Source organism: Labeo rohita, chromosome 14 (genome assembly GCF_022985175.1).
Source record: "Labeo rohita strain BAU-BD-2019 chromosome 14, IGBB_LRoh.1.0, whole genome shotgun sequence".
In the NCBI taxonomy this organism is placed as follows: Eukaryota; Metazoa; Chordata; class Actinopteri; order Cypriniformes; family Cyprinidae; genus Labeo; species Labeo rohita.
The window spans coordinates 7,453,813-7,476,262 of NC_066882.1; the positions used below are offsets into that span (position 1 = coordinate 7,453,813).

The 22,450-nt window shown below is 34.8% G+C and overlaps 1 protein-coding gene and 1 long non-coding RNA gene across 3 annotated transcripts in view; one reads left to right on the forward strand and one right to left on the reverse strand.

Moving 5' to 3' along the window:
* LOC127176072 (uncharacterized) overlaps positions 1-5,833 on the forward strand; it is a 26,826-nt gene extending 20,993 nt beyond the window's left edge. The window contains exon 4 of one of the 2 annotated variants that reach the window (XR_007829055.1): positions 5,706-5,833. This is a non-coding gene — a long non-coding RNA (uncharacterized LOC127176072). Of the gene's footprint in view, positions 1-5,402; positions 5,524-5,705 lie in introns of those variants that run through there. The other variant, XR_007829056.1, reaches the window with a different exon arrangement.
* On the reverse strand, positions 1,529-18,949 carry efemp2a (EGF containing fibulin extracellular matrix protein 2a). The gene is made up of 11 exons (XM_051127490.1): positions 18,763-18,949; positions 12,921-13,194; positions 12,649-12,697; positions 10,822-11,034; positions 10,123-10,245; positions 8,222-8,338; positions 5,711-5,830; positions 5,482-5,601; positions 5,275-5,398; positions 4,474-4,669; positions 1,529-2,409 (listed from the first exon to the last, which is right to left on the reverse strand). The coding sequence occupies exons 2-11, from the start codon at positions 13,014-13,016 to the stop codon at positions 2,248-2,250; spliced, it is 1,320 nt and encodes a 439-aa protein (XP_050983447.1). The 5' UTR covers positions 13,017-13,194; positions 18,763-18,949; the 3' UTR covers positions 1,529-2,247.
* Between the last annotated feature and the right edge of the window lie 3,501 nt (positions 18,950-22,450).

Sequence of the window (22,450 nt, forward strand, 5' to 3'; positions counted from 1 at the left end):
AATATAATTTAATAACTTATTATAAATTGCCCTTTTCAGGGCAAGACCGTTTTTATTTATATATTATTATTATATTATCTTAGTCATATATTATATTATTATAATATTTGTAATTATTTTGTGTCTATTTAAAAATACTTTATAATAGTTATAATAGTTCCAAATATTTTATTTTATTTTATTTCATTTTTATATTATTTACTTTTAAAATAAAAGGACTATTTATGTCAAAAGACATATATTATATTATATTATATTATATTATATTATATTATATTATATTGTACTGTATTATGGTGTCTACATATGGCTGAAATTGCACTTATTTTAAAGGTAAACTAAATTTAATATTTATTAATAAATTATTATAAACTTCCCTTTTATTACAAAAGAATCCTATTTTAAATTAGATTATAATTTAATTTAATAATATAATTACAATAATTATAAAATTATTATGTGTCTACTAAAAGGGAGTTTTAATACAAATATTTTATTTTATTTTTTATTCTCTAATTTTGAAATAAAAGAGCAATTTCTGTCAAAAGAGGATTATTTTAATTCAGAATTTATTATATATTATATTATATTATATTATGTTATATTATATTATATTATATTATATTATATAAAAAAAAAAGACAATTGTCAAAAGAGAACTATTTTAATATTTCAAATGATATATTATAATTTTTTTTTTTTTAAAAGACCATTTCTGTCAAAAGAGGACTATTTTAATATTTCAAATTTATTATATATATATTATATTATATTATATTATATTATATTATATTATATTATATTATACTATATTATATGCAATATATTTATTAAGACTAGATTATGTGTCTCCTAAAAGGGAGACACATAGTTAGGTTAGTTAAATTAAAACCATTTGTAATTTAAACACATTATATTATTTAACATTAATCTAAAAAATATGTATTTTAACTCCTACACACAGTCATGCACTGTAAGTCATGTGACCGGCAGCCTGAAGTACAATAACTCCATTATGATTCAAGCCACTGTGATTCCATTCATAGAGTCTCTCTATGCCATTCTGAGAATTGAGACAAAGCCCTCTTGCTGCCAGCATTGGACCCGGTTTAGATCCAGAAATCTATATTAACCTGCATCTGTGACTCAGTGGAATCAACACAGTATTGGCCAGAAAAGATTGACTTTTGGAACAGTGTGTCCCACATTACTAAATGAAATGTCACTGTCTTGCACCTAAAATATTTCCCATGCAAGATGCTCTAGATTATACTGAATATATAATGTTATCAGCTCTCTAAATCAGTTCTTTTTCTTGTCAGGCTTGTGCTAATGAGGCAGCAGAGAGGCGGACAGCTGCTCAGTAGGGTTCCAGTCTATCCCGTGGTTAGATGAGTCAAGAGATCGGAAGGGTGGGTGGAAGGGTTAAGCGGGGCACGTGAGCGAGACTTTCCATTAGGCGGAAAAGGATGCATAGCTGGGAAATGCCAAGAAAACATCCCAGCGGGAAGGCAAACATATGTAGGTCTAGAGCCAGAATTTTATGGTCTTATCAAATTTATTACAGTAATAAATCCAGGATTGAAATACAACAATGGCAGCGTGGTACAAAAAAAAAAACACAAAGTAACATGAGCATTATTGATGGTGGTGGTGGTGGTGGGATAGAGGTTTGGAATGACTGAGTGGTTACTGAATAACAACAATGAGTAAAAACAATACTGAACTCAGAGATGGATTATACATAGTGGAAAATTAAAAGAGGCTTTTTGACACGGAGATTCTTTTTACAGCCTTGATATTGTATTTGCTACATTTATGTGAATAGGAGGGATTAAGTATTATTGCTGGCTTCTGAACTGGAAGAGCAAACCAGTGGAAAGAGTCTGCAGAGCTGCAGCCCTCATCCTGAGAAAGAGGCTATTTTTAGAAATGACAAAAGACAGTTTACATTGGTTGTACAGCAGGTTTGGAGTCATAGTGCAGCTAGTAACTTTGCCATTTTCCATATGACACAATATAGCGAACATTTTGTCCTTAAAATCTCTAATAGCCTTTTTATTATTTAAGATGCAGAGGTTGTTGGTACATCTCGCATGAAAATGACTTTTATACAATCTTGAAAATGTTGTCTGTCAGCTGGCGGACGTATTCAGCTCATAAGCCCTCCTTGTTGGATGAATCGATCAGTGCTTCCACTCTTCCACCCCCTTTTTCCCTTTCTGGGCATCTCTACATCTCTCTCTGTTAAAAGGCGTGAGGCCCGACGTAGATGGTCAAGCGCAGGACAGAACTGGTGTGGTAGCTCACGAGCGGGTTCACAGAAACCATCTCCAGATCCAGCACATACTCTCTGGGGCCGTTCACGGCGCGGGCGAGAACAAGCATGGCGCTGATGTTGTTGATTTGCTGAGGAAAGAGACGTGACAGACAGACACGGATGATTTTAAAATTTCGCTCTGTGAGAAATGAATTTTAAAATTGAATTTTAATTCCTGAGATCAAAGCTACATTTTCAGCATCATTACTACAGTCTTCAGTGTCACCTGATCCTTCAGAAATCGTTCTAATATGCTGATTTGCTGCTCAATAAAATTTTCTGAATTACTTTGAAATTTCTTTGAATACTGTAACTTTTTATCAATTTAATGTGATCTTGCTGAAAAGTATTATTTAAAGGATTAGTTCAATTCCAGAATAAACATTTATAAAAGAAATTAAGATTTTTGAGAAAAACATTCCAGGATTTTTCACCATGTAGTGGACTTCAGTGGTGCCCAATGGGTTGAAGGTCCAAATTGCTGTTTTAGTGCAGCTTCAAAGGGCTCTACACAATCCCAGCTGAGGAATAAGGGTCATATCTAGCAAAACAATGTTATTTTCTAAAAATAAAATAAGAATTTGTATACATTTTTTAACCACAAATGCTCGTCTTGCACTAGCTCGACTTTACGCATTACGTACACTACACTGCCACTCAAAAGTTTTTAAATAGTACGATTTTTACGTTTTTTTTAAAGAATTCTCTTCTGCTCATCAAGCCTGCATTTATTTGATCCAAAATACAGCAAAAGCAGTAAAATTGTAAAAAAAAATATTATTTAAAATAACTACTTTCTTTTTGAATATATTTCAAAATGTAATTAATTCCTGTGATTTAAAGCTAAATTTTCAGCATCATTACTCCAGTCTTCAGTGTCGCATGATTCTTTAGAAATCATTCTAATATGCTGTTCAAGAAACATTTATTATTGTTATTGCTGTTGTTGTTGTTGTTGTTGTTGTTGTTGTTGTTGTTGTTGTTATTATTATTATTATTATTATTATTATTATTATTATCAATATTTAAAACAGTTGAGTAAATTTTTTTTCAAGAAATTCAGATAAATAAAGATCCAAAGATCAGCATTTATCTAAAATAAAAAGCTTTTGTAACATTATACAGTAAACCATTCAAAAGCTTGGAGTCTTTTTTTTTTTTTTGGAATTTAGAAATTAATACTTTTATTTAGCAAGGATGCTTCAAATTGTGATGATAAAGACATTTATGATGTTACAAAATATTTCTGTTTCAGATAAATGCTGTTCTTCTAAACTTTCTATTCATCAAAGAAACCTGAAATTATACTCAGCTGTTTTCAACATAATAATAAATTAAGTTTTTGAGCTTCAAATCAGAATATTATAATGATTTCTGAAGGATCATGTGACTGGAGTAATGATGCTAAAAATTCAGCTTTAAAATCACAGGAATAAATTACATAATATATTCAAATATATTCAAATAAAAAACAGTTATTTTAAATGGTACAAAATATTTCAAAATGTTACTGTTTTTGCTGTATTTTGGATCAAATAAATGCAGTGAGCAGAAGAGACTTATTTAAAAACATTAAAAATCTTACTGTTCAAAAACTTTTGACTGGTAGTGTAGTCTCGTTGAAAATGTTATGCGTGATGGAGGCGGAAGTACCAACCCAGTGTTTACAAAGTGAACATGCAAAGAAAGTCAAACGCCCTTTACAAAAAAGGTAAAACAATGTGGGATGATTTTGAAGTTTGAGGAGAAAATGAGATGGAGTTTTTCACTCTGCACTACATTACCGAAGCACACAGATGAAGAACGAACCGCGCGTGACCTTTCCAATTTGATTATATAATACGTGAATAGCTAGTGCAAGATGAGCATTTGTAGTTAAAGTATATACATTTTTATTTTTTTTAGAATATGACCAATCATTTCTCTAGATAAGACCCTTATTCCTCGGCTGGGATTGTGTAGATCTCTTTGAAGCTACATTGAAACTGCAATTTGGATCTCCAACCCACTGATCCCCATTGAAGTTCACTATATGGAGAAAAATCCTGGAATGTTTTCCTCAAAAACTTAATTTCTTTCGACTGAAGAAAGAAAGACATGAACATCTTGAATAACATGGGGGTGAGTAAATTATAATTCTAAAGTTAAAGTACCCTGATGTAAAAGTCTCCGTTGTCATCTCCAGAACGAATGCGGAAGGTGTTGTAGGCTCCAGGTAAGACGCTGGTGGCCTGGATCTGAAAAATATCTGAGGGGACAGAGCGCTCGGACGTGATGCTCATGTAGCGATTCACTATGGAGTAGGGAAAGTCACGACAACCAGGCGTTGTGATGGGACACGTACAGCGACTAAATAAAGAAAGAAAATTACAACCGTTAGGAAAGATTTGAGCTAAATTGTTCAGGACTAAACTTAAGTGAACTGAATAGATTTGAACTGACCTGCACTGAAAAAAATCAATACACTTTTACAGCACTGTCCAGTTTTAGAGTGAACTGAATTGAACCAGTAACACTTAAGAATTAAATTAAACTGAACTGAAAGGAGATACAAACTACATAGTATCCACTAGGTCAGGTTTTTGCATGACTAATAACTACGTTAGCCACAACTGTACCAAATTATACAAGCATGTGAACCATATGTCCAGCAAATTGGCTTAAAATTTTGGATGGCATCCATCTAGCCAAATATTTCTTCAGAAATGCTTGACCACCTGTTATTCATTTAAAGCTTGTGGAGCTGCAGATTATGTTGAGACGTGCTCAGAGGCGCAGACGGAGGAACTGGCCTCAGATATGGAAAAATAAACAGGGCATGTCAGGTATGTCTCAAATAGGCACTTCTGATGAACAACAGACAATTAATAGAAAGAAAAATATCAAAAATATGCGTAACTGTGTGAATGGAATAACCTGCAAGCTCTTGTGGTATTTCTGAACTGTTTACTTACTCAGACACTTGCACGTAGGGTTCCTGACAGCTTTTGTTGGTAACGCATTTGTGTCCTCCGTGAATGTTCACACAGGTCTGTCCGTCAGCGCACTGATGAGCTCCTGTCTCACATTCATTTATGTCTAGATTCAAAAACAAAGAATGTGCTGTGAGTGAATTTTGGAAAGCAGATTGTGCAGCGAGAGAGCATTAAATTAAGGCGCACCTTGGCAGAGGCGTGTGCCCAGGAGCTGATATCCTTCAGGACAGACACAGGAGAATTTGCCATGCTCATTAACACACTGATACTGGCACAGGTAACTGGAGTAGCTGCACTCGTCTATGTCTGAAAACAGAGAACGAAAGTCATTGCTTGCTCCAGTTGTAAGATGCATAAATATTTTTCACAAATATGTGTATTTATTTTAGTTTGTTTGTGTTTTCTCCCAGCTTACCATTGCAGGCAAAGCCGTCTGGCCCCAGCTCATAACCCTGCTCGCATCGACACAGGAACGTCCCGTATGTGTTATAACACCTCTGACTGCAGGGGGCCCCCATTGCACACTCATCGACATCTGAACGCAACAGAATGGCAAAGCAGACGGGATTGCATATGAAAACACTAAGCATAAGGCAAACAGTGAAGGATTATGAAAGACAGATAATCAGATAATTATGTAAAATAAATACTTTCAGGGCTGGAATGGCTATTTTTGTTGACATAAATCAATGCATAATCATTTTAAGTGACCACTTAAGCAAACTCCGTTCTTCTGTTTAAGTGACACCAAAGTGTTTTGTTTCATTTTAGTGCACCCAATGAGTCAAAATTGTCATTCCTGGTATTGTGTACAATTTATCAGTGCATGTTATTCTAAAGAAAAATATCATCCTAATAAACTAAAAATTAAAAGCCTTAAAGGAATAGTTTACTGAAAAATAAACACTTTTGAAAAATTTAGCTTAAAAATGGATTTCTGAATTCATCCTAAACTGAAAATATGCTGAAAAGTTACCCATCCTTCAGTCCATCCAAGATATCGATGAGTTTGTTTCTTCATCAGAACAGATTTAGAGACATTTAGCATTACATCACTCGCTTACCAATGGAGTGAATGGGTGCTGTCAGAATGAGAGTTTAAACAGCTGATTAAAACATCACAGTAATCCACAAGTAATCCAGCAGCTGACATCCTGTGATGTAGAAAAAACTATGTTTGTCAGAAACAAATCCATAATTTTCATAATTTCCATAAACGTCTGGCTTTGGACTGTTTTAGCTCGTAAACGTGCTTGATTTGTATACAAGTGAAATCAAAAGTTTATATACAACTTGCAGAATCTGCAAAATGTTAATTATTTTACTAAAATAAGAGGGATCATACAAAATGCATGTTATTTTTTATTTAGTACTGAACTGAATAAGATATTTTACATAGAAGATGTTTACATATAGTCCATAAAAATGACCATGTTCAAAAGTTTACATACTGTGTTGTTACCTGAATGATCCACAGCTGTTTTTTTTTAGTGATAGTCATTCATGAGTCCCTTGTTTGTCCTAAACAGTTAAACTCCTGCTGTTCTTCAGAAAAATCCTTCAGCTCCCACAAATTCTTTGGTTTTTCAGCATTTTTATGTATTTGAACCCTTTTCAGCAATGACTGTATGATACTGAGATCCATCTTTTCACACTGAGGACAACTGAGGGACTCATATGCAACTATTACAGAAGGTTCAGATGCTCACTGATGGAAGGAAACGTGATGCATTAAGAGCCGGGGGTTAAAAACTTTTTGAATTTGTAGATCAGGGTAAATTTAACTTATTTTGTCTTCTGGGAAACATGCAAGTATCTTCTGTAGTTTCTGAAGGGCAGTAATAAATGAAAAAAATATGATATTTAGGCAAAATAAGAGAAATGTACACATCTTCATTCTGTTCAAAAGTTTTCACCCCCGGCTCTTAATGCATCTTAATGCAAAATTTAACAATAAAATATTATTTTCTCTTGTGGTCTATATATGAATGTCCTTTATATGAAATATCTTATTCAGGTCAGTACTAAATAAAAAATACCATGCTTTTTGTATGATCTCTCTTATTTTGCTAAAATAATTAACATTTTGCAGATTCTGATGTATCACTCTGATGATTCAGATGAGACTTTTTTTTTGAGGCAACTGGAGAAAGCAATATTATAGATAGAGGACTTGTATTTTAGTCAGAAGCAACGGTTTGAAGTTAAATGCATCTTATGGATTTGTTTCTTACAAACACGCAGCTTTTCACTTCACAAGACATTAATTGATAAACTAGTGTCCTGTGGATTACTTGTGGATTATTGTGAAGTTTTTATCAGCTTCAGTTGGTGATCAAGTGAAGTAATGCATCATTTTAACCAAATCTGTTGTGATGAAGAAACAAACTCCTTTATATCTTGGATGGCCTTAGGATGAGTAAATTTTAAGCAAATTTTAATTTTAGGGTGAACTCTACCTTTAATCAATATTACAAAAAGTATAATCAAAATGTAAAAAGGCGGAATGGCTATTTTGACAATGTTGATTCCATTCTGGTGCACAGCACTCGCTTTTCATGATCCAGTCAATTCCTGATGGATAAAACCAAGTCCCATTCTACCTTATTTATCATGCTGAATATCCACTTTTACTTGCCGAAGCATCCAATTATGAAAGTTAAATGTGCTGCAAACGGCATTTCACGCTGACTTTAATGTCTCGATTTCTGGTTTTCCACCGTGCACAAAGTGCTCTTTTACTGGTTTATATTTTGGCTTTTACTCAAAGAAAATGAGGTGTAGGATGGAGTTGTGTAAGTACGTGGGTTTGGATTCCAAGTGCTTGTGTGTTTGTGAGAGAGAGTGTGTGTGTGTGGGGTGGGTTGGCCTATGACTCAGGGTATGGCAAAACGGGGCGTGGGAGTGAGCATGTGGGTTGGCTTACCAATACAGGAACGATTGTTGCTAGCCAGCTGGAAACCAGGCTCACACTGGCAGGAGAATGAGCCAGGGACATTAACACAGCGATGTTGACAGTAGCGGTACCGGCACTCATCAATGTCTGAAAAGTATTAAAACACAAAATTAGATCACATATAAAATACTTTTATTCCACAGTGGTTTAACTGAACAGACCATGATAGATGATCTTGCCACTTTATGTGATTTAAGGCACATTGTAAGTGGAATCCTCTTTGGGGCTTAACCCTGGGAACAATTTAGTACATTTATTATATTAATAGTTGTGGATACGAAATTCCTAAAGTTTGAAAGTGTTTACTGATATTATTTATAGATGTTTATTTTATAAATATTAAGACAATATTTCTAACATAATTATTTCTAACATAACTTATTTAAAGATAATACAGTTTTAGTCAAAAGTTTACATACATCTTGCAGAATCTGCTAAATCTTCATTATTTTACTAAAATAAGACCAATCATACAAAATGCATGTTATTTTTTATTTAGCACTGACCTGAATAAGATGTTTCACATAAAAGACATTTACATGTAGTCCACAAGAGAAAATAATTGTTGAGTTTATAAAAATGACCCTGTTCAAAAGTTTACATACACTTGATTCTTAATACTGTGTTGTTACCTGAATGATCCACAGCTGTTTTTTTGTTTGTTTGTTTGTTTAGTGATAGTTGTTCATGAGTACCTTGATTGTCCTGAACAATTAAACTGTCTGCTGTTCTTCAGAAAAGTCCTTCAGAAAAGTCCTTCAGGTCCCACAAATTCTTTGGTTTTTCACCATTTTTGTGTATTTGAACCCTTTCCAACAATGACTGTATGATTTTGAGATCCATCTTTTCACACTACGGACAACTGAGGGACTCATATGCAACTATTACAGAAGGTTCAAATGCTCACTGATGCTCCAGAAGGAAACATAATGCATTAAGAGCCAGAGATGAAAACATTTTAAATTTGAAGATCAGGGTAAATTTAACTTATTTTGGAAAATATAACTTCTGGGAAATATGTAAATATTTTCTGTAGCTTCTGAAGGGCAGTACTAAATAAAAAAAAATATGACATTTAGGCAAAATAAGAAAAATGTACACATCTTCATTCTGTTCAAAAGTTTTCACCCCCTGGCTCTTAATGCATTGTGTTTCCTTCTGAAGCATCAGTGAGTGTTTGAGTCCCTCAGTTGTCTTCAATGTGAAAAGATCTCAAAATCACACAGTCATTGTTGGAAAGGGTTCAAATACACAAAAGTGCTGAAAAACTAAAGAATTTGTGGGACCTGAAGGATTTTTCTGAAGAACAGCAGGCAGTTTAACTGTTCAGGACAAACAAGGGACTCATGAACAACTGTCAAAAAAAAAAAAAAAAACGCTGTGGATCATTCAGGTAGCAACACAGTATTACGAATCAAGCGTATGTAAACTTTTGAACGGGTTCAGTTTTATGATTTCAACTATTTTTTTCTCGTGTGAGCTATATGTAAACGTCTTTTATGTGAAATATCTTATTCAGGTCAATTATTTGACATATTTGAAGAATATGGATAACAAAACAGTTGATGGAGCCCATTGACTTCTTTAGTATGGACAAAAAAAAATACTATGGGACCATCGACTGTTTGGTTACCAACATTCTTCAAAATATCTTATTTTGTGTTCAGAAGGAAAAAAATGGACTTAAAAATTTTTTAATTTCGGGTGAACTATCCCTTTAAGCGCACTTGGAACAACTGAAGTATAAATAAATGAGTATAAATAAAAATGACATGAGTTTAAATGAAAATCCATCTTTGTGATTGATTTTTGGAGAGATGAAATGTGTTGTGGTTTTGCCACAAAATTAGACAGGAATTTTCATTTCTCACCGATGCATTCCATGCCCACTTTGCGGTACCCATCTGGACACTGGCAGGAGAAGGAGCCTTCTGTATTGAAACACTGCTGACTGGGTTGGCAGTCGTGGCTGTCCTGTTCACACTCATCCACATCTGTTTTTGTGAGACAGAATCATGGAAATTTATTGGTTCGGTTTTATCTTTCCTTGTCTTCCTTGGTTTTGGCACTAGAGCTGCCATAGCTCTGGAATGTAGTTATTGCAGCATTGATTGGTTCACAGCTCATGGGAAGTGAAAGCTGTGTCTACATAGCGCTCTTGAGTAACGTTATCTCTAGTTGCTTCCTCTTGACGGTAGACGACAGCTGGGATGCCTCAGTCTTAGTAAATTCTTCGACCCCCTGCAGACCAGCCCCCTGCCAAGACTTCAGCATGACTCCCACAGTTGTCTGAGCGCGAAAACTAGCTAACCATTTCCCCTGACCACCTGTTTCTGTCTGAGTCATTCAAGCGCTAACAGTCAAAACTAAAACATTGCATGCAATAATCCTTCCTTTCACCGTCCTGTTCACTAATACAAATAATTTTGATTTTCACTGTGATCTGTCACACAAAGCATGACTCTGTGACTTTGTGTAATGGCACGCTACTCTTTACAATGCCGATTCCCGCAAACTGGCAGGCTGCTGACACCTGTTCTGCAAACACGGGCTTGTTTTCACACACTCACCCACACAGCTGTTTCCCTGGGGCTCAAAACCTGGAGGGCACGGGTTGAATGGCTCACTGGCCGCATTCTCCAGGCTGGGGTGGATCTGGTTGGGTGGTTCAGGGGCAGGGATGACCGAGGCAGAGCGAGGAAGGCACAGATACCCGCCATAGTGGTTGAAGCACTTCATCTCTCCCTTACAGGCCTCTGGAATTGTCTCACATTCATTTATATCTGCAGACACACATTTGAAACAGAATACACAGTGGTTTGTGGGTAACGAGCACATTAAATTATAACAGTTAACAGTTACATAAGTTACAAGATGTGCAATAACATTGCAACATTCATTTAATACTGAGATTCAGTATGTCAAATTATGTTACTTTAAATATATATTATATACTACTGTCAAGTTTCTTCTGCTCAGAAAGCCTGCATTTATTTGATCCTAGTACGGCAAAACAGTCAAATTTTGAAATATTTTTACTATTTAAAATAATTATTTGAATATATTTTTAAATTTAATTTATTCCTGTGATCAAAGCTAAATTTTCAGCATCATTACTCCAGTCCTCAGTGTCACATGATCCTTCAGAAATCATTCTAATATGTTGATTTGCTGTTCAAGAAACATTTATTATTATTATTATTATTATTATTATTATTATTATTATTATTATCAATATTTAAAACAGTTGAGTGCATTTTTTCAGGATTCTTTGATTAATAGAAATATCCAAAGATCAGCATCTGAAATAAAAAGCTTTTGTAACGTTATACACTATACCATTCAAAACTCTGTTTTCAAGAATCAGTTTTTTTGGGGTTTATTTGGCAAAAAATGATAGAAATTAATACTTTTATTTAGCAATGATGCTTTAAATTGATCAAAAGAGATGATAAAAACATTTATAATATTTCAAAAGATTTCTATTTCAGATAAATGCTGTTCTATTCATCAAAGAAACTTGAAAAAACTCAGCTGTTTTCAACATAATAATAATAAATGTTTTTTTTTTAGCAGCAATTCAGAATTTTAGAATGATTTCTAAAGAATTATGTGACACTGAAGTTGAGTAATGATGCTAAAAATTTAGCTTTGAAATCAAAAGAATAAATTTAATTTTAAAATATATTCAAATAGAAAGCAGTTATTTTAAACAGTAAAAATATTTCAAAATGTTACTGTTTTTGCTTTACTTTGGATTAAATAAATGCAGGCTTGGTGAGCAGAAAAGACTTTAAAACATTAAAAACATTACTGTTCAAAAACTTTTGACTGGTGGTGTATTTTAAAACCAAATTTATTACTGTAATGGAAAAGTTATTACATTTTCAACATGCAAAAGAAACATTTACTATCAATGTTGAAAACAGTTGTGCTGCTTAATATTTTTGTGGAAGCTGTGATACTTTTTTTTTCAGAATTCTTTAATGATCAGAAAGTATGAAAGTACATCATCTATTTAAAATAGGAATGTTTTGTATAGGGACCCTTTGAATTGGATGTTTTAAGTGTTTTGAGGTGAAATCACAGTGTTGCCAAGTCTGCTGTTTTCCCGTGTAATCGGGCTACTTTTGTTTTCAGATTTCAAGTCAAGTCAAGTGGTCAACGCCATTCTGACAAGGCGGCTGTACAGTATTGATTAAACACTCACATTATAGGTAAAGGTAGTTAATCAAAAACAATAAAATAAAATGCAATATTGTGTTAAGAGAAAGTGGAAAGTTCAACCCCCTGGACCGCCATTCTGATGTGATTAGGCTAGTTTTGGCAGTAACTCTTGAGTAGCAACTGAGTTGGTTTTGTTATGGAGATCTGGCAACCCTAGTGAGATGTTTTACCTTTGCAGTGTTGAGTCTGTTGATCCCAGTGATATCCATCTGTACATTCCTATAGAAAACACACACACACACACAAACACACAAATTAGTGCATAGTAGTGCATAGTAACACACATTACAGAAAAATTAATCTATATGTATATCACATAGTTACACAGAGTGTGTGTGAATATAAAATATAAAGATATAATGATGTAACATACATTATGAAGATGTATTTAAAAAGAAAAGGGGGAGGGAGAGAGACAGGGGCAGGTTTTGTTCCTTCTTACCGTGTAGGTGTCAGTTTCTGTGGGTGGCTGTGAAATAGCACGGTGGAGAAACGCAGAGATGCACATACAAAAGACCAAAACACACCCGGGCCGCATCCTCACATACACACACTTTCAACACGCTGATAAACACAGGAACAAAACACCTCCAAGAGTGTTGACTAAAGACAAGGGAAACAATCAGACAGACATGCACTCTGACACATACACACACACGCTGGTAGAGTCTCTCGTGTGGATTAGATGATGCTGCGATGAAGTTACACTGAGGAATCTGTGGAGGAGAAACAAACAGCTTGAGAAAACTTTAGAAGCAAGCTTTACGCAACAGTTTGAGAAGTTTTCCCACTATATTTGTCATAACTAAAAGTCACAACAGATGCCTTTGGTTTATTGCAGCTTTAATAAGCATATCAGTCTAATGCAGTGTCAGGGCCTCTCACTTAATAGCAATGCACACCATGGCTGAAATTGCTTGATTACCAGACTCCCTCTAGTGGTTGTATTTAAAATAGCAACAAAATCAAGAAGACTTGTACTTAAACTTACTTAAAGTGATAGTTTACCCAAAAATGAAAAGTCTGTCATTAATTACTCACCCTCATGTCGTCCCAAACCCATAAGACCTTTGTTCATCTTCAGAAGACAAATTATATATTTTTTATGTAATTCGAGAGCTTTCTGACCCTGCATAGACGGCATTTGAACAATTTTTGAATTATTGTGTAATCACTCATTTTGTATTATACTTGCATTGTGAGATAGACAGAGAGAATAAAAGTTTCAAATAGGCTCTTTACTCTGTTTGCAAAAGTACTGTTGTAGTATTAAAACTGTAGTATGAAACTTTGATTTATGTACTATATCATAATTTAGTTGTCTAATAAACCTAGCACTGTATATTACGAAGTTTGTATAAGTTTGTATTCCTGTAAGTTCCTTTGGATAAAAGCATTTGCTAAATACATAAATGTGACCCTGGACCACAAAACCAGTCTTAGGTAGCACAAGTATATTTGTAGCAATACCCAAATACATTGCATGGGTCAAAATTATTATGCCAAAAATAATTAGGATATTAAGTAAAGATCATGTTCCATGAAGATATTTTGCAAATTTCCTACCATAAATATATTAAAACTTAATTTTTAATTAGTAATATGCATTGCTAAGAACTTCATTTGAACAACTTTAAAGGTGATTTTCTCAATATTTTGATTTTTTTGCACCCTCAGATTCCAGATTTTCAAATAGTATTGTATCGACCAAATATTGTCCTATTCTAACAAGCCATACATCAATGGAAAGCTTATTTATTTAGATAATGTATAAATCTCAATGTCAAAAAATTAACTGTTATGACTGGTTTTGTGGTCCAGGGTCACAATTGATAAATATAGACTTATTGTTAATTGTTCATTCATTTTTTGTTCATAGTAGATTAATTAATGTTAATTTAGACCATTTGAAATGACCAAATTCCCTCTCTCTAATATATAATACTTTTTTTGTTAGTTTGAATAGGTCCTTTCTTCATTCAAATACCCGAGAACTGTAATTATTAACTGTAATTTTTCTAAAACATTTCTGGCTTTGAGTGAAGTAAGACGTTTGCTTTTTACTAATGTCAAAGTATTACACAGACCTATTAAATGCAGCACTATTTTCCTGGCCTTCTTTTCTGTAAATACACACATACATTGACATTTACGTAAAGTGTGCAGACAGTGTTTGCAGGCGTAGTACGGAAACACAAAAGCTGCTCCAGCATGACACAGTGCCCAACAGTAGTTTTCAGTCTTTTCTGAAAATGCAGAGTTCAGAGAGTCCAGTCTAAAAGTATTGTCATGTTGACTCTGTGCGACAAACAGCAAACCGCAGGGTGACGTGCAAATCTGCACATTCTATCTCAACTGCATCAGCCTCCAGATAGAGCTTTTGTGCTTTTCCTCCCAAACCGCATGAAATGATTCAAGCCACTTACAGTAGCCGCCGTACAAGAAACACTTGCGACTTCACACGCAAACACACTGAAAGGCTACAACAAAACAAACACGCTCGCAAATCTCTCATCTGTGTGATTTACCCGCTTCTACTGACTGCCCTACGTGCTACTTACGGTTTAAAAAGCGACCCGCAGGATCTCAAAGCAGGCTGTCCCTGTGGTGTGGGAAAAACCTGAAATCAACCATCATAAACAAACTCAAGGCCAGCGAGAGCATGGTCCAGTCGCTTGGCCGGAGTGTGGGCAGAGTGGAGGCGTGGGTAATATCGTCTGCCATGATGTCTGAGTGGCACTTGACCTTCAGGAATGCCAGCAGAGAGGATGTGGGCAGCTCTCTAAGTAACGGTCAGCCGGACACTCACTGTGTTTCCCAAAGTATCACATTCCCGGGAAAACCCCCTAAGGTTCACCGGAAAGGTCAGATGTGGTTACCTTGTATAAGTCTAGCTATTTTTAGATATTTAATCATTTTCTTTAACACTGTATGGCTGTTTATGAATAAGCAGTGGGCCACTTCAGATTGGAAAAGACAAGTCTGTTTGCTCAACATTTGGTTGGCTGGTAGTCCCGTGACTTTTGTAAAGTCTGCCCTGATTATATGACCGCCAATAACTTGGGCTTCATGGGAAGACCACACACATGTAATGACAAACGCTCTCCGCCTACCTCTCGTTCACCCTTATAAACACGCTCACACTGGTCCAGTGTCATGTCTACGGGTAACTCGGTGTGCTCAGCTGGGCATTAAACTCGAAATCTGACTTGGTGGTCAAAGCACTCAGACAGGGGCTCCAGGTTTAGACTTTGCTGGTCAGTGCACTTATAATTTTATGAATACAACCTCCTCTCCTCCCACCTGTGCAAACCTAAGTGGGGTTTTTATGTTAGGACCCCCATGGCTGTAACACAAAGACGGCATAGACACATGCATTGGTTGTGGTTTTTGCCCAAATGAATTGGATACTTAAGCCACAATTTAAATGTATGCATGTTAGCATTAGAAACAAAATATCAGTAACACTTTAGTTTAGGGAGCAATTCTCACTATTAACGTGGTGCTTATTAGCATGCATGTTATTAGCATATTGGCTGTTCATTACTACTTATAAAGCACATATTACTATTTTAGATTCCTTAATCCTACCTCATACCTAAACTTAACAACTACCTTATTAACTATTAATTAAAAGTTTTTGAACAGTAAGAGTTTTAATGTTTTTAAAGTCTCTTTTGCTCACCAAGCCTGCATTTATTTGATTCAAAGTACAGCAAAAAGTAAAAATTTGAAATATTTATATTATTTAAAATAACTGTTTTCTATTTGTATATATTTTAAAGTGTAATTTATTCCTGCGATTTCAAAGCTGAATTTTTAGTATCATTACTCCAGTCACATGATGCTTCAGAAATCATTCTCATATTCTGATTTGCTGCTCAAAAAAACATTTATTATTATTATGTTTCAGAAGAACAGCGTTTATCTGAAATAGAAATCTTTTGTAGCATTACAAATGTCATTATCATGACATCCTTGCTAAATAAAAGTATTCATTTCTAGCATTTCTTTTATCAAAAAAAATTATACTGACTCCAGGCTTTTAAATGGTATAGTGTATAATGTTACAAAAGCTTTTTATTGCAGATAAATGCTGATCTTTGGATCTTTCTATTCATCAAAGAATCTTAAAAAATGTTTTGAATATTGATAATAATAATGATAATAAAAACAGCATCTTGAAGAGCAAATCAGCATATTAGATTCTGAAAAACTGATACTGAAGACTGGAGTAATGATGCTAAAAAAAAATTAAGCTTTGTATCACAGGAATAATTTACAATTTAAAATATATTTAAATAGAAAGCAGTCACTTTAAACAGTAAACATTTCACAGTATTACTGCTTTTGCTGTATTTTGGATCAAATAAATGCAGGCTTGCTGAGCAGAAGAGACTTCTTTAAAAAACATTAAAACTCTTACTGTTCAAAAACTTTTTACTGGTAGAGTAGTTTATGGTGAAAATTGGTCCCCAGACTAATGTGTGACCAAAGTGGCATCTAAAAATAAATGAGAGGCTGTAAGAACCAAAAAAAGTTCTGTTTTCCTAGCTAAAGGTCTGAACATCAAGTTCATACACGAGTCCATAAATGTAGTTTTGTAGTCACTTTAGTTAACTGTACTATTTATATCATTAAACAACAGTTACTGAAGTTTTCAAGTGACTCAATAGTTTATATATTTCTACAATGTGATATAAACACTGAAAATTATCTCCAAAGATTGTTTTACAACTAGAAACAAGTACACTAACGGTCCAAACATTTGGGGTTTGACGATTGAAAGTATCTTGTATAATTAAGAAACAGTTATTACAATTAAGAATAACAGTTTTCTATTTTGTCTTTGACTTTATGTCATTTAAATGTAATTTATCCCTGTAATGCAAAGCTGAATTTACGCCAGTCTTCAGTGTCACAAGATCCTTCAGAAATCATTCTAATATGCTGATTTGCTGTTCAAGAAACATTTATTTTTATTAAAATGTAAAAATGTAAACAGTTGTGCTGCTTTAAATGTTGTTGGAAAGTGTGCAAACTTTTTTTCAGGATTCTTTGATGAATATAAAGTTCAAAATGAGAATTTATTTTAAAATAGAAATCTTTTTGTAACATAAATACTGTCACTTTTCAGCCTTGCTGAATAGAAATGTTAATTTCTGAATGATACTTTTTAAACTAGTGTATAAAAGTTCTGGATCAAATCCTTCGTGGCCATCAGTGATGCTCACTACTTCCACGTTGCTTACTTTAGCAGCCCTGGGAAGACAAATTAATATTTCCAAGTACTAAAAATAGAGAACTAACGTGGCTACAACAGAGGGCTCCAGTCTGATTTACTCGACTCTCTGTCACACTCTCTGCTTTCAAATGAATGCTCAAGTCAGCATCCAGCCATATAAAATAAAACACCCAACATATGTAATTAGCAGAACACATAAACAAATGTGACGTAACAGCAGTGGCTTATTTAAGTACAGTAAAGCAGTGTTCTCTGTTCTGATGTCACATTCCTTATAACAACACCTGTGCTTCCAAAGGAGGCCAAAATGATTTAGGTATAAACACTAGCGTTCCCGACCTTTGTGTGTCCTCAGAAACCTCAGAGAGACTGTGCGTAATGTTCCCATTCTTCTGTGTCTTTAACATCAAATCAGCTCATATAAACAGTCGGGAGTTTGTATGAATCAGCTTTTTGTCTTTAAAAATAAAAACATCATCCAAACAAAGTCACCCATTTTACGCTCGCCGGGCTCAAATAACAACGTGCAGTCAATGGCATTAGTCTGGTTGTGAAACAGAGGTTGGAAAACAGATTGGAAAGTTTTGCAACACTTCAGACGTGTAGAGATGTGTAAAGCCATCATGATGGTTGAGTAATGAGTGTTACAAAAAGATCCAACAACGTTTTATGTATAAGCATGGAAAGTTCACTAGAATCTATGGTAGGAGATGAGGAATCTGCTGAATAATGTGACTGATTGTTCTCTCTCTAGTGTGGTGTCTGTAGTCGTGGATGTTTGGAAGAGAGCAGGAGAGTGAGCGTGACGTGTGCAGCCCTGGAGCAAAGCGGCCAGTTGAAATTTTCCTTAGTCTGCCCTTTAACGCTTTCTCCTTCTGCTCCACTGTCTGTGACACAACTTCAATTCATCCTGACGTTTCTGCTTTACTTAAATGAGCAGTTCCACAGTGGCCCCATGCAAACAACAGCAACTGCAGTACAGTGACATTATATTACAGTGTAATATTAAGATTTTCTTTCGCAAACGTGCTATACTCACAGGCCGGGCTGTTCTTGAATGCAGTGGTTTTTCTTCTTTTCTTCCGGTGGATTTCTCTCTAGTGTGTTTGAGTGCAGTGGTGGCACGTCTTCTCTTCTATCCTCACTCCTCAGCCTGATAGAGTGAGTGTGGAGACGGACAGCTGGACTGTGAATGTATGCAAGGGAGGGAAAGACGGAAGAGAGGAGAGAGGGACAGCCCATTCCGACCCCCATACAGCCCCCCTGCACGGCCATCCTCCGCCCCCCTCGTCTGACCCCCCAGGATGAAAATTCCTGGTCTGCGGCCCAAATTCCAAAATTCCAAATGTGTCCAGCTCCACGACAGAACAACAGCATACAGATTCACACACACACACACATGCAGCCAACCCCCCTCCACACACACACACACACACACACACGTATGAACCAGCCCCTGCGCACACACACAGGCAGAGACCCCACCTGGTTTCATTTAAACTCGCCCCCCACAGCATGCAACTTTCTCTCTCTCTTTTCCCCTCCACCTCAAGTCACCCTTCATCTCTCCCATCTTTTTCAGTCTCTTGCTCTCTCTATTCCTTTCATTCGGCTGGATATTTATAGCTTGGGAGAAGCTGGTGGAATGCAGACAAAAATTAGAGAGCAAACTAGAAAGAAAAAGAGAGAGGGAGAGGAGGCAAGGGTAGAGTGAAAGAAGGGAGGATAGACGAACGTCTGCTTGGAAAAGTTGTTCGCTTTTTTTCATGTCTAAATATTGAAACTGGAGGTACTCGCAGGCTGATATTACTAGAAATGAGAGGCAACAGAAAGACTCACATTCTTACTGCTGGTATACTATCTATCTATATACTTAAGTACTTGTCACCAGTGACAAACTTCACTGTTGGCAGATACACACTACCAGTCAAAAGTTTTTAAACAGTAAGATTTTGAATGTTTTTTAAAGACGTCTGTTCTGCTCACCAAGCCTGCATTTATTTCAGCCAAAGTACAGCAAAAACTCATTCTGAAATATTTTTACTATTTAAAATAACTGTTTTCTATTTGAATATATTTTAAAATGTCATTTATTACTAATATTCTAATATTCTGATTTTCTGCTCAAAAACATTTATTATTATTATTATGTTGAAAATAGATGAGTAGAATTTTTCTGGTTTCTGTAAATACAAAATTCAGAAGAACAGCATTTATCTGAAATGGAAATCTTTTGTAACTTTGTCTTTATCATCACTTTTGATCAAATGAGCATCCTTGCTAAATAAAAGTATTAATTTAATTTTTTTTTTAAATAATGTTGTAGTGTATACAAAAGCGTTTTATTGCAGATATAAGCTGATCTTTGGATCTTTCTATTCATCAAACAATCCTGAAAAAATGTACTCAACTGTTTTAAATATTGATGATAATAATAATAATAATAATGAAATATTTGTTGAACAGCAAATCAGCTTATTAGAATGATTTTTGAAGGATCATGTGACACTGAAGACTGGAGTAATGATGCTGAAAATTCAGCTTTGATCACAGGAATAAATTACATTTTATTCAAACAGAAAACAGTTGTTTTAAATAGTACAAATATTTCAAAATTTTACTGTTTTTGCTGTACAATGGATTAAATAAATGCAGGCTTGGTGAGCAGAAGAGACTTCTTTAAAAAAACATTAAAAATCTTACTGTTCAAAAACTTTTGACTGGTAGTGTATTTGAAATTTATAGTGTTCTCTTGTGGGAAAACCAAGGAGAATTTATTGATTTTTGCACTGCACAGATTTTTGTCCAATCAAATCTTCTTCACACATAAGATAACCACACATATTTCAGTTTATGAGATATTTTGAGTCAGAAATCCCAAAGAAGTCTGAGTTACTTGTGACTACCACATTGAAAACCATTATTAGATCAACAGAATTCCCCCAAATGTTGGTCCAACTACTCAAACACAGTCTGGACTAAGAGTTTCATTTTGAGCTATTTAATTGTACAGTGTAATACATTTTTCCTTTGTTGACTTTAAACTGTTGTATCATTATTGTTGGGGATATGTTGTGTTGCAGTGGATGAGCTCTTAACACCATATTTGTACACAGTCTCCATTCTTAAAGTTTGTATGTCAGGTCTGTGTCATCATAGCAGTTGTTTATCAACCTTTTACAACTTTATTGAATATATGTTTGCTTTGTAAGGTGGTTGTTTCTTCAGAAACAAATACATAACAAACTTTATACAATTTCTTGTGCTATATCAGAAAAAAGCTACAAAAGCTGTCACTGGGACAGTACCTTTTCAAAAGGTAAATCTTTGTACCTAAAGATTCCATAATGGTACCTTGAAGGTACATACTGGTACCTAAGGTGTACATATTAGTTCCCAAAAGGTACAAAATACATAAATGTACTGCTTTTGTACCTTTTTTCTGGGAGTGTACTGACTAATATTTGCTAAACAAGAAATCTGTAGTTGCCATTGCAAAATTACTGGCCAAATGAGACACATTTATCCATTTATAACAATTTATCATTTAATCATTTTATTATTCCATTTAATCATATGATCATTTATTATGATCATTACAGTCATTTGTACTCATTTCATTGATTCATGAATGGATTAGTCATTTATATTGTTTTTTATATAATTAGTTTTTATATTATTATTCCATTGTTGTTTAGTCTTATGGTGTGTGGTTTCAAGGGCTGTTTGTCTTCATAAATAAGAGATAAGAGGGAATATTTATGAAAATTCAAGGTTGATGGGTTGTTTTTGTGAAGCAGTTTGGTATAACACTACTTGTTGGATTTTAGTCAACTTCTTGGCTGATAGAAGACTATTAATACAGTTTTGGGTACTAGCCAAAGCTTGCTGTTAATGGGTTTTGGGTATTAGGCAATTTTGCTGACTAGTTGTTTTCTGTTACTAGACGAAATGGATGTTTGTCCAGGGCTGAATCTGATATTTCTGGTCTGATCTAACTGTTTAAGAAACTGACAAAATAATGACTTAAAATATTAATGCATCATGTTGTTTCTCAAAAGTCTTTTCTGCACTCTTAAAAATGAAGGTTCTTTATTGCCATTGACATGCTTCAGTGATTTTTAAGTGCAATACTGAATTCAGAATAGCAACCAATAATTAATAGTGTTTATATTTGCATGCATGTCAGTGATACTACAGTGATGCTTTTGCTTAGTTGAGGCTTATAATAACATTTTTATACATTGTACCTAACTCCGTTGTGTCAAGTCACAAAATCAGTTGCACATTTCTAATGTTGGAGGCAACACATTCAAGTTTCATCAAATTATACAAAGAAATAAACATCGTTTTGCTCTCCAAATGACAAAAGGGCAAACAAATCTGTTTGCCATTACTGTTGTACCAAAACACCTCTAGAGTAATGTGGTAGGCCTGACAGCTGTCATTACATACTATTATTGCAAAAACACAAACGTACACTGTGCCACCAAGACCTGACAAATTGTGGCCCCCTACTGCTTTCCCGGCCCCCAGTGGGCCCACACACAGACCTCACGCCCATCATGCACCCACTCACCCCAGTCAGGAGTATACGGGCCACATGTAGACTCACACGTACACCACAACATCCTTTAGACTCCTGTTAGCATGTTATTTCTCATTGAGACCCCCAAATTATGTCAGTCAAAACAAGTATGATAAGTGCATAATTGTTCTGAACCTCT